The sequence below is a fragment of the Cololabis saira genome, chromosome 5 (assembly GCF_033807715.1).
Source record: "Cololabis saira isolate AMF1-May2022 chromosome 5, fColSai1.1, whole genome shotgun sequence".
Classification (NCBI taxonomy): domain Eukaryota; kingdom Metazoa; phylum Chordata; class Actinopteri; order Beloniformes; family Belonidae; genus Cololabis; species Cololabis saira.
In genome coordinates this window covers 13,388,415-13,401,054 of record NC_084591.1, presented here as the reverse complement: position 1 = coordinate 13,401,054, position 12,640 = coordinate 13,388,415, and the positions used below count along the sequence as shown (strand labels likewise).

The 12,640-nt window shown below is 41.4% G+C and overlaps 1 protein-coding gene across 1 annotated transcript in view; it reads right to left on the bottom strand.

Moving 5' to 3' along the window:
- Positions 1-12,640, bottom strand: part of reln (reelin) — a 123,450-nt gene that overhangs the window by 62,860 nt on the left and 47,950 nt on the right. Inside the window, exon 4 of the mRNA XM_061720959.1 lies at positions 4,517-4,587. Within this exon, the coding sequence (XP_061576943.1) occupies positions 4,517-4,587 (71 nt within the window). The remainder of the gene's footprint in view (positions 1-4,516; positions 4,588-12,640) is intronic.

Here is a 12,640-nt window from a genome sequence, read left to right as displayed (position 1 = left end):
CGCATAAATGTATTTTTTGTCTAGAATGGCATTCCTCATGTGGCTGCCTGTTGCAGCAGCTCTGTCAAAGTGTCCGTGGCTCATTTCCTTTCTTGAGATATTTTACATAGCTTTGTTGACTGAAACTGAGACATAAACATATATGAATCTGTCGCACCGATAAGATACAGCAGGAGCATCGTGTTTTTGGAGATGCGGCTGCAGGGGCAGGTTATGAACTCCAACCTTTAATCTCCACATGGATTTTGCTTTGGTACAGTGGACAAGAGACTGCAAACAGACCAACAACTGCTTGCAGTGCTTGTTGCCATTCACATCCTGAACATGTGACACTGAGGTAGCATCTCTGCACCCCGGATGTTCAACTGTAACTGTGGGTCTCCATCTGCATGTGAGACGAAAAAACAAGACACTAACTGCATTCATGACGACCTCTGAGGGTTGAACTATGCTTACTTTCAAAGTTTCTCACCTCACGTTTACTCTAACTTGGCCTGATTTATTTATTTGTTATATATATATATATTCTGATGTTATTTACACTGCACCTATAGAATATGTAACTTAACATTTTTAGCTTGTGACCGATGAAAGATGGCATCCAGCCAGACGAGCAGGCTGGCTGGCAGACTGGTTGGGTGGTGAGGAGGTGGAAGAGGGCAGAAAAACCGCCACTCCTCTGTCGTGCTGTGATCAAGCATCCCTTATAGAGCAGTGACCTCTTTGAGTTATATGTCCCTTTAATAATCCATCTGGGCTACAGTACACTTGGCCAGGCCCATAAAGATCTGATTTATTGTCTTGCTGAAATGGAGGACCTGGTGGATGCTGGGCAGAGAGTCGGGAGCGCTGGCCCTGCTGTCAGGAGATGGAGCTGATAGACGGCCGACGATGCCATTCAGACGTCCCGGCGACTACACCCTTTTAGCAGCCTCTCCTCATTTGCTGACCTACTCATCCCAGCTTAGGTTTTGCCAGTATAGCCAAAGAAGTATTTATGTAACATCTGCCTGTACTTGTTATTAGTCCTCAGTCATTTAGAAGTGATTTGTATTTTGCTGCGTCATGCTGGAAAGTATGTCACAAGTTTTGTCATATTCCTATCATTTCTGTCCTCTGAGTTCACGAGCATAAATCAACTATGGGGTTGTTAATGCAGGTGTCAGGGAGTGTAGATCAAAGTAAAGTGAAGGGGAAGGTGGTGGCGATGGTGGCGGGGGGGTTGGAGGCCGACTGAAGGGTTGGGGTGAAGAAGTGTGCTGGCACAGCAGAAAGGAGCTGTCAGCACAAGGGGTAGCAGTGTGTCTGAGACCAGGCATCCCCCAACACTGCCAGACGGATTATTTTACACACATGTACGCACGCACAACACAAATCCAGCCCCTGTTCATGTCTTTGAAGGCTTTTAGGGGGTTTATGTTACTGAGAAGCAAAGTGTTGCATGTCATACGTTCCACTGCGAGTTGAGGGCTAATACCGTATCCTTCATCCTCCTTATTTATCCATAAATCTTGTGTTTACATTAGAGTTTATTATAAATGACTTACGTCACTTTTCAGCACTGTATCGTTCTGTATCACCTCCTTCCTCAAGCACCTTGGCTTATGTGCACATTTGTTCTTGACGGCTGCACCGCGGCTCATCGGTCCTGATTGCCTGTCCTCTGCCTCTCTGCCTCAATCCTTCCCTTCCCTTTTTAAACTTCCTTCTCTATCCTCTCCGGATCATAACCCAGCTTTAGATTCTTTTTCTTCAGCCTTTAAAAGCTTGCGTCTTAAGCATATGAACTTCTGAGGTGGCTTGAACTTGCAGCCATATCTTTTGGTTCACTTTGGATGTTAATACCTAGATTTGAAGCACCCTTGCAAAGAGCAGCCTGAACCCTCTTTGGTACGACGCAGCTAATTTTGGGAAGGTGGTTTATTTGATTGGATAAGATAAGAAGAGTCGGCAGACCCATGTCTTACTGACTGGTAAATCTGACTCTGTGATTCATTGTCTGATTCACCCTGATTTATTCTGCAGTTTAACATCTTTAGTTCATCAAATGCCTTTCTATGGTTAGAGGTTTCTTCACATGAAACTGTATAATCCCAAAGTAAAAGCAGGTTATTTTAATCCACATAGTTCATTTAAGGTTTTGGTTTTGGGCTTTCAAGGAGGAATGAAGTGGATAAAGGGAGCTGGATCAATGAAGTCGAGAAAAAATACAGCTTGTTTTGATGTTTTGCTCCCTCCTGTCGGACTTTGGTCTCCTTTTGGTGAAATATGCTCTTTTGAGTTTTCAGATTGAAATGATAAATTCTTCATTAATTGGGGAGCACAAGGAGTTCTGCTTTTTTACCAACCTCCATCTCAGATCACTCTTCATCATCTTTTTTTTTTCCGCTAATGAAAAGTGATTAGAAATAGCTAGGGCTGTTCGATTAATCGATTTTTAAATCGTAATCGCGATTATGTAATTAGAACGATGTTAAAACGTGAAAATCGTAAAATCGATTTTTCACTTTTTTTTTTTTTTTTTTTTTTTTTTTTTTTTTAACCTTGTCTGCACACATATTAATGATTGATAACATGTTAATGATTGATGGAAATACCTCTCAATACCTGCGACAAGTGCCCCATCGGAGAGGCTCTTTAGTGTAGGAGGGGGCATTTTAACATGCCACCGGCTCATGTTCCTTGCAAAAAACTTGCAAATGTGAATAGCAAATGTAATGACTGACATTACACACCTCTACCTCCTTCATGGGTTGCATTATTATTTAGCATGCAAAGACCCAGTTTAGATTAATTAGAAAATGTCTTGTTTTATTTAATTGGAAATATAACTTACTGTATGTTTGCAAGTGCTGACTTGCTGATTTTTTTATTCAGATAAAGAGATAAAACTTTATATTTTATTATATTTTTTAAAACTTTTTTTTCAACTTATTTTACAGAGTTTTGCACTTTATTCATTAATTTTTGGTTTAATAAGAGCAAAGTTTGAACTTAAAACCCAATGGGGCAAATGTTCAATAAAAAAACAGCATATTTGAAATAATTTCTTTGCCTTTTGTCAATTCACAAAATAATCGTAATAGAAAATCGGATTTTGAGAGAAAAAAATCGAGATTTTATTTTTGGGCAAAATCGAACAGCCCTAGAAATAGCCCATTTTCATTTTTTGTTATGTATGTCAGCTCTTTACGGTGCTCATTAGGACCTGCGTTTGTCCTTCGACCCTCCTTCACTAACAATATATAACAGTCATTATTAGTGGCTGCTGTAATTTATAGCTCTCCACTCCTCAGCTCGCTGCTCCATGTGTCTCTCATCACTGTCACCGCCTTTATCCCACCTCAAATCACTCCACACCCATCATACCTGCAGATTACTTTACTTTACTGCTAGTTTCACCGGGTTCACTTATTTACAATTTGTCTCCTCCAAGGCCTCGTACCGTCTAACTCTCTGCTTTCCAGCGTGTCTGTCTGTGGGTGGATGTGTGTTACTGCGATGCTGTGGGGCCTTGGCGCTTTACCACTAAGTGACGGTTGTTGGCTGCAGATATTTCATGTGCAGGGGGAGTAGACTGGGGCAGTGTGTCAGGGGTGGTGAGAGGATGGGCTCTCAGGGAAACAGACAAAGGAGAGAAGCCTTGTTGTCGTTCTGTCTCACTGTCAGTCTTCCAGGGCTGACTGGGCGCTGTGCCTCATTTCTTCTAAGTGGCAAGAATGCATGAATTCTAACTCTCTCTTGGCATGTGCTGTATCCCAAGTGGAAGGCCCTCCAATTACCTACAGGGGATGCACCCATAAAGAGTCCTCAGAGGCTAAACACATTCACTATTTTTTTCTTATTAAGACCAGTATTTAATGCGAATATAAACAGGTTTTTCCAGCTGAAATTCCACAATTTCAGCATTCAGATAACTTCTCTAGTTTAAGCATTAGAGTCACTTTTTGATCTACAAGGAGGGGTTTTTGAGAGAGGAGGAGGGAGGCTTCTTTCCTGTAAACAAGCAATTATACACACTCAGCCTGCAGAGTGGAACTGCACTGTCTGTCAATAGCTACTTAAGGCTGTCACAGAAAGTGGATGTAAGATGTGTCGGCCATAAAGCGTAAATCTCCGCCAGACATAGAGAGAGAAAGAGAGGGAGAGAGAGAGAGAGAGAGAGAAAGAGAGGGGGAAAAAAAGCTGAGTTTAGCATAAGCTGAAATTAATCTGGCAATATAGGACATCCAAATATCTCTAACTCTGGCTGCATCGTTAGGCAGAAAGAAAACCAGGAAGTGCTGCAAAGGCACAACCGCGGAAAAGCGGCATATCGACTGCTTTCTGACATCCATTTGACAGGCGGTGACAGGAGGTGAGAAGGGGGGGTATTGTGCACGGATGTATTGGCACGCATGTTTGCATTCACATACAGGTATGAATACATCTATCTGGGAGAACAATATATGCATTCATTATGCACTTGTCATGTCAGGGACAGGGGAGGTGTGGGCGTGTTGTCCCTGGTACCCACCTCCCTGCTCACAGAGCTGCTGGGCCAGCGCATCCTTGAAGATGATCTGTCCTCGGTGTGTTGCTGTGGCTCTGGGAGACAACGGAGAATAAAAGGAGAAAAAAATCATTAAAATCACAGCAAGGGGAAAGCTAACTTTTCTTCTTTATTATACAGTTTGCAGATTGATCGGGCACAGATGGGACTGTTTCCTACTAAATGTGATTTTTTTTTTTTTTTTTTTTTTTAAATCATTAAGATTTGACTTTGAGTCAAAAGCTTATAAAACTCCTTCAGAGAGTCAAAATGATACATTTAGTAGGCTTGTTTGAGAGTAGATTTACACCTATGCAGTAATATTTTACATGATAACCTTACATGATTAAGTTAGAACTAGGACACACGGGGAGGCGGCATTCAGTTTTTATGGTCCCCGATTGTGGAACAGCCTCCCGGAGAACCTCAGGGCCGCAGAGACTGTTGATGTTTTTAAAAAGAGGCTCAAGACTCATCTCTTTAATCAGGCTTTTAACTGACTCATTTAACTCTTTTACATTTTTTATGCTCACCCTTATTTTTATTGGATCTTACTACTCTGTTTTATAGTTAGTTTATCCTTTTTTATTATCATAATTTATTCTCATTGTTTTATCTTAATGTTTTATCTAAATATTTTAGTCGTTATTTATGGTCTATTTTATACATTTTACTGTCTTAGTCCTTTAGTTTTTAATGTCTTGCTTTTTAGACATACTTTTAGGATTTTACGTTATGTTATACTTTTTAAACTCTATTAGTGTATTTTATCCTGTTTTCTTGTAGCTTTTATCTCCAGTGTTTCCTCATGGGGAGCCTCCATGCTGGGAGTGACTCTGGCCTGCAGGGGGTCGTCCTGGGGATGGTTCTGGCCTGGATGGTGGTGGAGTTCTGCACCACGGCTTCACCGCTGTGGTGTGGACTTCTCTATCCGTCCGGGCCGGGATGGTCTCTGTGGGCCCCCCCCCCCCTTCTAGCTGCGGGCTATGAGACCTCCTGGCGTGGACGGCTCCCTGTTACCGTTTCCTCACCTGGATCCTCTGTGCCTAGCCATGTCTGCACCATGTGTCTGCGTGTGTCTATCTGTGTGTGTGCGGGGAGGGGGAGGGGGGGGGGCACTAATACATTTTATGTTTATGTTTTATGAAAAGCACTTTGTGTTACATTTTTTTTGTATGAAAGGTGCTTTAAAAATAAAGTTTGATTTGATTTGATTTGAACCATCTTTGTGTGTGGGAGGGGGGGGGTGTCTTGGGAAACCTACTATAAATAGACCATAGTGGCTGAAGAAAAGGAAGATAGTAAGGGAATATATTGTCGTTGTGTTATTAAATTATTCATGATAAACACTTGAGAAACTTATTCATGTAGAGAGGATCTCCTTCAGTTCTTGAGTTTTACATATCATGATGTTGTAAATATTAACATGCTCTTAAAATAAGGAAATAGGAGATCAAATTAACAACAAAAAAACAAAAGCCAAATGCAAACGTAGTTACTTAATTGAGCACCCTGACTGCTTCCTAACAGTAGCTGAATGTCATTAATACAATACATCTGACCAACCGATCATCAGCAGGTGTGATGGAAAAATAACAGCAATGATCTTGGAGAAGCAGCTCCAAATCATTTGGAGCACATCATTGCACAGTGGCCAGACTTCCTGGGGGGTAACATGACAGGACATCCATTCAGTTGGTGATGAAAAAAACCCCAAAAGACATGAAGAGAAGTACCTTTAAAGGGACAAATCACCAAGTGATTCTTATGTGATCTTGAAACATTTAAGAAAACTTAATGTTTTGAATCCATCTAAACAGAGAGGTACTGCTTTGAAACGCTCCACTTCTGAAACGCTCCAAGTGGGATGTGAGGTTGTGCTGGACGGAGTGAAACTGCAGCTCCTGAAGCCTCAGTTAGCATGTTTGATTGTATCTTATGGGAGTACCATTAGAACAAGACTGCTCACATAACGCTTGTTCGGAAAGGTTTCCAAGAGACAAGATCTTCCCATTAAACAAGAACAGCGCAACATGTTTTAGATTAGCAAACTTACAACGAAACGAGACTCAGGGATGTTTTGAGTTTGTTTTGCACCCAGAGGTCCCGCTCGCGAGCGATTGAGTTGACCGGGAACTTTTATGTTTAACAAAAAGCAGAGCCAAAAGTGAAGTTATCGCTCCAACAGCTAAGGCTAGACAGATGTTAGTCGGTGCAACAGGAGAACCATCTGAAGCACACCAGCAAATCTACAACAAGATGTTGCAATCACCCATTCAAAGCCCAGACCGCAACACGACTGCACAGCTGTCGTAAGACCCAAAGACACTAGCGCATATATGAACGGCCACCGAACTGAAGACACGTTTCTAAAAATACGAAGAATGCACCAAAATGACATCTTTAACAAGACTGCAACCATCATGCAGAAACGAATTCCTTCATATTGGTGCTGCTAAAGTTGGTTTTACAAGCAAAAGAATCAAAGAACACGTGTTTTTCAATCAGTGTCTGAAGAGATGAAATAGAAGAGAGTTAAATAAAAAATCACACGGTGTAACATTTCATGAGTGGTTTTTACCTAATCCATAAAAACCTTAGAACAGAAAGGGGTTTTACTTTCATTTACACGTGACATTATTGTTTTAGATGAACATACAATTTGTGAACACAGAAGCAAAAACATGACAGGTGAAGTGAATTTAGGATATGAAAAGGCAGAATGGAAAATAAAGATGAATGGAATGAGTCCTCTGATGATGAACAAACGTCTGCAGAGAAGCCAAACAAACCAGCGGAGCTGCTTTCTGTCTTCTTGAAAGGAAACGCAGCCTGTTGAGTTAGTGCTTGATGGTAAGTCATTGTTACACGTTGTGATTTCAATTATACAACATGTAACGTAGAGAATCTCGGAAACTCATATCCTGCATCATCCTCCCTGCATTACCACAATACCTCTCAGGGTTTTCTAACTGTATGTACAGAATGTGACATAGATTTCTTTTTGTACGGTCATGAAATGCATTATTTATGCAAGAAAAAAGATGGAAAAAAGCTTTCAAAAGAGGGTATATGGCCTGGCGTACAGTTGGATCTTTTGCACAGGTACTGAGATATGCAAGGCTGTGCTGCAGCCATGTAGGGAGAGATAATAATACATTATGCATACAGTAAAGATGGATGCCGAAGAAGTCGTTTGAACACCAAGATGTCACTCCAACAAGAATAACTTAATCTTTCTATTAAGGCATCATCAATCATGACTTACTAAAGGAATAAAGCGGATTAAATAAATGCATTAAAGAGTAAAAGTTAAAAAAAAGAATTAGGATGAGAGATTGCTTGCTTTGGAAGATGAACGAGTTTTAATAGGATCCTTGAAATGATTGTTATTTGGAAAAAAAGAGAAAGTTTTAGAGGTCTTTGTGGCTCATTCCAGTTTGAGGCAGGAGGAAAATGGGCTATTTATATGTCCCAGGAAGGAAACCTCTGTGTGACAGCACTATATTTTCAGATGGCTAGTAAAAGCTGTGTTACATTACTCCTACAGCATTTTCCTCACAGAGCAGACTGAAGGAAAACAACTGCATTAGGGCAGAGGTCAAAAACATAAAGCACAAACATACAACAGCTGGGATGTTTTCTCACTGACTGCCGGCATCCTTCCTGCTCATCCACCAAGGACTGTAACACATTTCTCTCATATGAGACAAAATGTTTGGAAATTATTGATTGATATTAATCGTTAACACCATTTGTGGCTCGTAAATCTGAGCAGCCTTCTCTTAAAATACACACAACCATATGTCCCACCCACAAAGAGCATGAGAGCCTCCTCTTAGAACTCTAGTGAAATAAAATATCAGTCGTTTTTGATCTCTGCCTCCTAAGAACACATTTGTGTTCCTCACCATGGTGTATACTGTATCTGTGTTTAAAGTACAGATGTGAACTGAGTGTGGATGCATCAGTATACGTGACCGCTCAGATCACATCTGGAGCCGGCCTGAATCTGGCCAAATCATTCAAGCACTGTGAATGGGGATGAACGGCATTAGGACTTTGGTGTCAGCAATATTAATATTGACACTGCTTATTGGTACTAATATTTTCTATGCTTTTATTGATACTACACTCTCTGATTGAAGATTAAAACATTACAAAATGTTGGCCCTTGACCAATGAGTCTAACTGCTTCTTCTGCCATTTATTCATTAATAATAACAAGCAGCTCGACATAAGTGTCTTAACACTGAGAGACAGAGTTTCCTGTGAGATTTATATCAATGCGGCTAAACAACGACTAAGGCTAACCCTGGAAAACTGAAATATATCCTTTTCAGCTTGTAAAGGTAGTGGTTGCAGTGTAATGTGGATGATGTAGACCGTAAACATTTGCAGGGTCACGTAAATATGTAGCATAAATATGTAAATATGAAGAAAATTATCGCTGATGTAAAGTGTTGTAAAGTTTGCTCTCATTTAAAATCAGCTGTTAAGTCTGCATTTAATAATAGTGCAACTGCTTCATGTGCTGGTGGGAAGTCATTTAAGAGCAACCTAAAAGCAACGATCCCTCAACACGTGGAAGCGTGTTCTAGTCAGGTGTGAACGGACGTAGTTATAGCTGTCCAATTGTGAACAGATCCGGGTCAAACTCCACGGACGCTATCAAAGCACTTGGGTTGTGTGTTTTGGCTCTTTCATTCATCGACGCACGATATTCACAGGCGGTTGACAACATGGTGAGTGTTTGTGTAAGCAAGGCTAAAAAGACTCCGCCACAGTCATCATTTCTCTTTCCTTCGCTTCAGCCTCATGTGGATTCGGCCTCTCATCTCCCAAACTCTACCTACCCTGCAGACTTTTTAGTCCTTTTATGGGTGCCGAGACATTTACACGTTCATCTTGGCTCATGAATGATGAATAGCCCCCTCATTAATTAATAACGACCTCTTGAGCCTGTGCAGAGCTGCAGAGAAAACTCACTTAATTACACCCATATTTCAGAATTGTTGAAAACTAATTTGAGTTTGGTATTTATGAATAAAAGATGGCGCGTAACGAACAGCGTGTGGAGATGTAGGAACAAGGCCCTTAAATATTTACTAAACAGCTCAAGCTCATTTAGCAGATTTTGTCAGATCCCAAAGGGAGGAGAGAGGCTCCGTCGAAAAAGGACACATCAAATATTATTATTGTAGATGAAAAAGTAGCGTGCCACTGTTACAACCAGGTACCATAAATATGGACGTGCCAATTAAAGTCGTTCCTGTAAGAACTTGTCGTTTTTAACCTCGACACGCTGACGGCCATATCATACGTAGAACTTAAAAATGCACGTGTCACTAACAATTTCTCTCTCGTTAATACATTTAAGAGACATTCAGAGGGAAAAAGTGTACTTTTCTCCTTAAAGTGTGTGAGTACATGGGTAGTCTTTTTGACTTTTAATAGCATGTGTATTACGGAGGCAGAAGGCAGGAGAGGACCTCGGGTCTGGGCTAAAGAATGTGTGATCAGCGCAGTGCGACGCCAGTGTCTGCCTGCCGTCACTCTCCACTGGTTCCTCAGTGTGTGTCCCTCATTATCGCCCGCGCTCTGGGACCCGCGCAGGGAACAGGACGCGTACATGCAAAACATTTACTGAACAGCTAAATGTTAATTTGACTATCTTTGAGGGGTGCGGCGGGTGGGGCAATTATGGGCCTTCATTTGTTGCTGATTTCCCCGCCTCTGCTCCTTCCTCCGATTTTAAACCGGGGCTCATTCATCTTCTGGAAACAAATGCCATCCTCTCCCCTCTCGGCACTCTGGAGGAGAATATCTCAGATGGAAGAGAGTGGGGGACTGAGGAAGAGGAAGAGAAAAGATTAAAATTAAAGAGAGAATAGTGGATAAATGGGAAGCGAGTGGAATGAGGTTTGGTCAGAGGAAATGCTGATGGGGGCAGGGGGAGTTAGATGGCCTTGTCTTTCAACGTCCGCAATCTCCTGTCAAATAGCGAGGCAAGCATCAAAACTCAGACACACACACACGCACGCTCTCTAAGTCATACATGAGCTTTAACATATATGCAGATGGACAGGCTGTCACTCAGAGAGCTCCCGAAAGACCCGGGAGTGGGTAATTACCAAGCATGTCCTCCTTGTTAGATTACATGTTGCTGTTGGCCATAAGTATCCCCCAAGAGCCAGTTTGACAGCTCCCTGCTAACCACACACACAAACACACAAACTCACGAACACGTATATTTATATATTTATATAATCGCACATACTCGGGCAGGCGGCTGATTCCCCCTAAAGCAGTATACATATTAAATACAGCGGCCACTCCTTAAAAACAGCACTGAATTCACAAAATAGCCCCACACAAGCATGCTTGAATTTCTCCCCTCACAAACAATTACATCTAAAAGGTAGAGGACACACATGATGCCCCCCCCCCCCCCCCTTTTAGACAACACTCGCATACCACTCTCCTCAATTAAAGGCTCATTTTCTCTTCTGCTCGTTAGGCCTACTTCGTAATCATGATTAATATGAAGAGTTTTGGAGGGGTGTTGTTCTAGTCGATAGCACAGATTTGGTGAATTTGGACCCCTCCCTTAAAATAACACACCCTAATTGGTTGATTTATCTTCCTTGTTGAGGACCAGCTGTGGCAATGACACCACAGTTGGACAATAGAGGGGTGGAGAGGTGGAAACAAGGCGATGAAAGAGACAGAATAAACACTATATTAAAACCAGCAAAAGCAGCAGATTGCAAAATCCGACAAAATACTGTATAAATGAGGTCTTTGTGATGCGTAAATGCGAGGTGGGACTGCCTCTGTGTGGATGTGTGCCTGTCTGTGCCCCTCCTTCTGCGTCTGAATTAATTAATTGAAAAAGACTCTTGGAGAACATGCACATTTAATGAAGCTCCTCAGAGGAGGGTTTTGGGAGTTGTTTGGCAAATTACCTGCTTGTTAGCACAGGGTCATTGAGAGTTATGGCTCAGAAAACAGCCAGAAGAAGCGTAGTTATTACTCCTTATACAGCTTAAAGAGAAGAGCAATTGACCTTGCCTGCAGTTAATGGCTAATAATTAGGGAGATTAGAAAAACAACAGTCGCTACTTATGGGTAAATTTGTAAGGAAGACAAGAACCCAGGCAGCGTCTACAAATGCTATTGATTTTTGCAAAAACTCATTTATAAGGAGGTTATAAAAAAAGCCTTGTTTCAAGAAAATTTGAAGACAAATTAAGGCTATTTTGCTAGTTTCAAGAACTCTAGTCAAGAAAATACTTTTAAACCTCATTGGCAAAGATATTTTTGCTCAAAATAAGACAATTGTATTCTAGTGAGGCTGTTTTTGCAGTGTGTGATGAATGAAATAGTTTTGAAGGAAAAAGTAGTACTTACCTGCAAAATCTACTTTTTATAATTTGTGTTTTACACTTTGCATCGTCTCAGTGAGAATGAAAGTGGGACAATGGCTGCGTTTAAGCAGCGTTAACAGCAGAAGAAGCTGTCATATCTGGTCAAATAAGTCAGTGTACATTGTGGAAAAACACCGTACATCTGACGCGGTCCCTTGAGCAATGGTTCATTAAGCTGCTTTCTTTTTTTCAATCTTTGCTCTTTTTCATCTCAGTGGGTACAAGTGGTCACCATCGCAGCAGGTGGGACACAGACCTTCTGATAATGAGACTCTCTGAGGTAGGTGAGGGGGACAATATGTGGCCGTATTGATCAAAGCACTGATGTGTGTCATACACACATCTGTGTGGATGTGTGTCTCTGTGTGCACAGGGGTATCTGCATAATTACAGGGGTCACAGGCCGTCCCTGGGGAAATAAGGCAGTATCAATAAAGTACGGCTTCTCTTTAGTGAACAGAAACAGGGGTCTGGTCTTGCCTACAGGAGTCAATGATCGACTATTAAATTGTGAGAATATGTCACATTTGAGCAGCAAAGGTGCACTGATTTGATTTTTTTTTTCCAATCCTAACCAGATTCCAAAAACTCGAGTCTTTCTTTTCTGTTGGAAATCATCATAACTACTAATCTATCATTATTACATTGTTGTTGTGATTTACCCATAAGAAGCAGCATT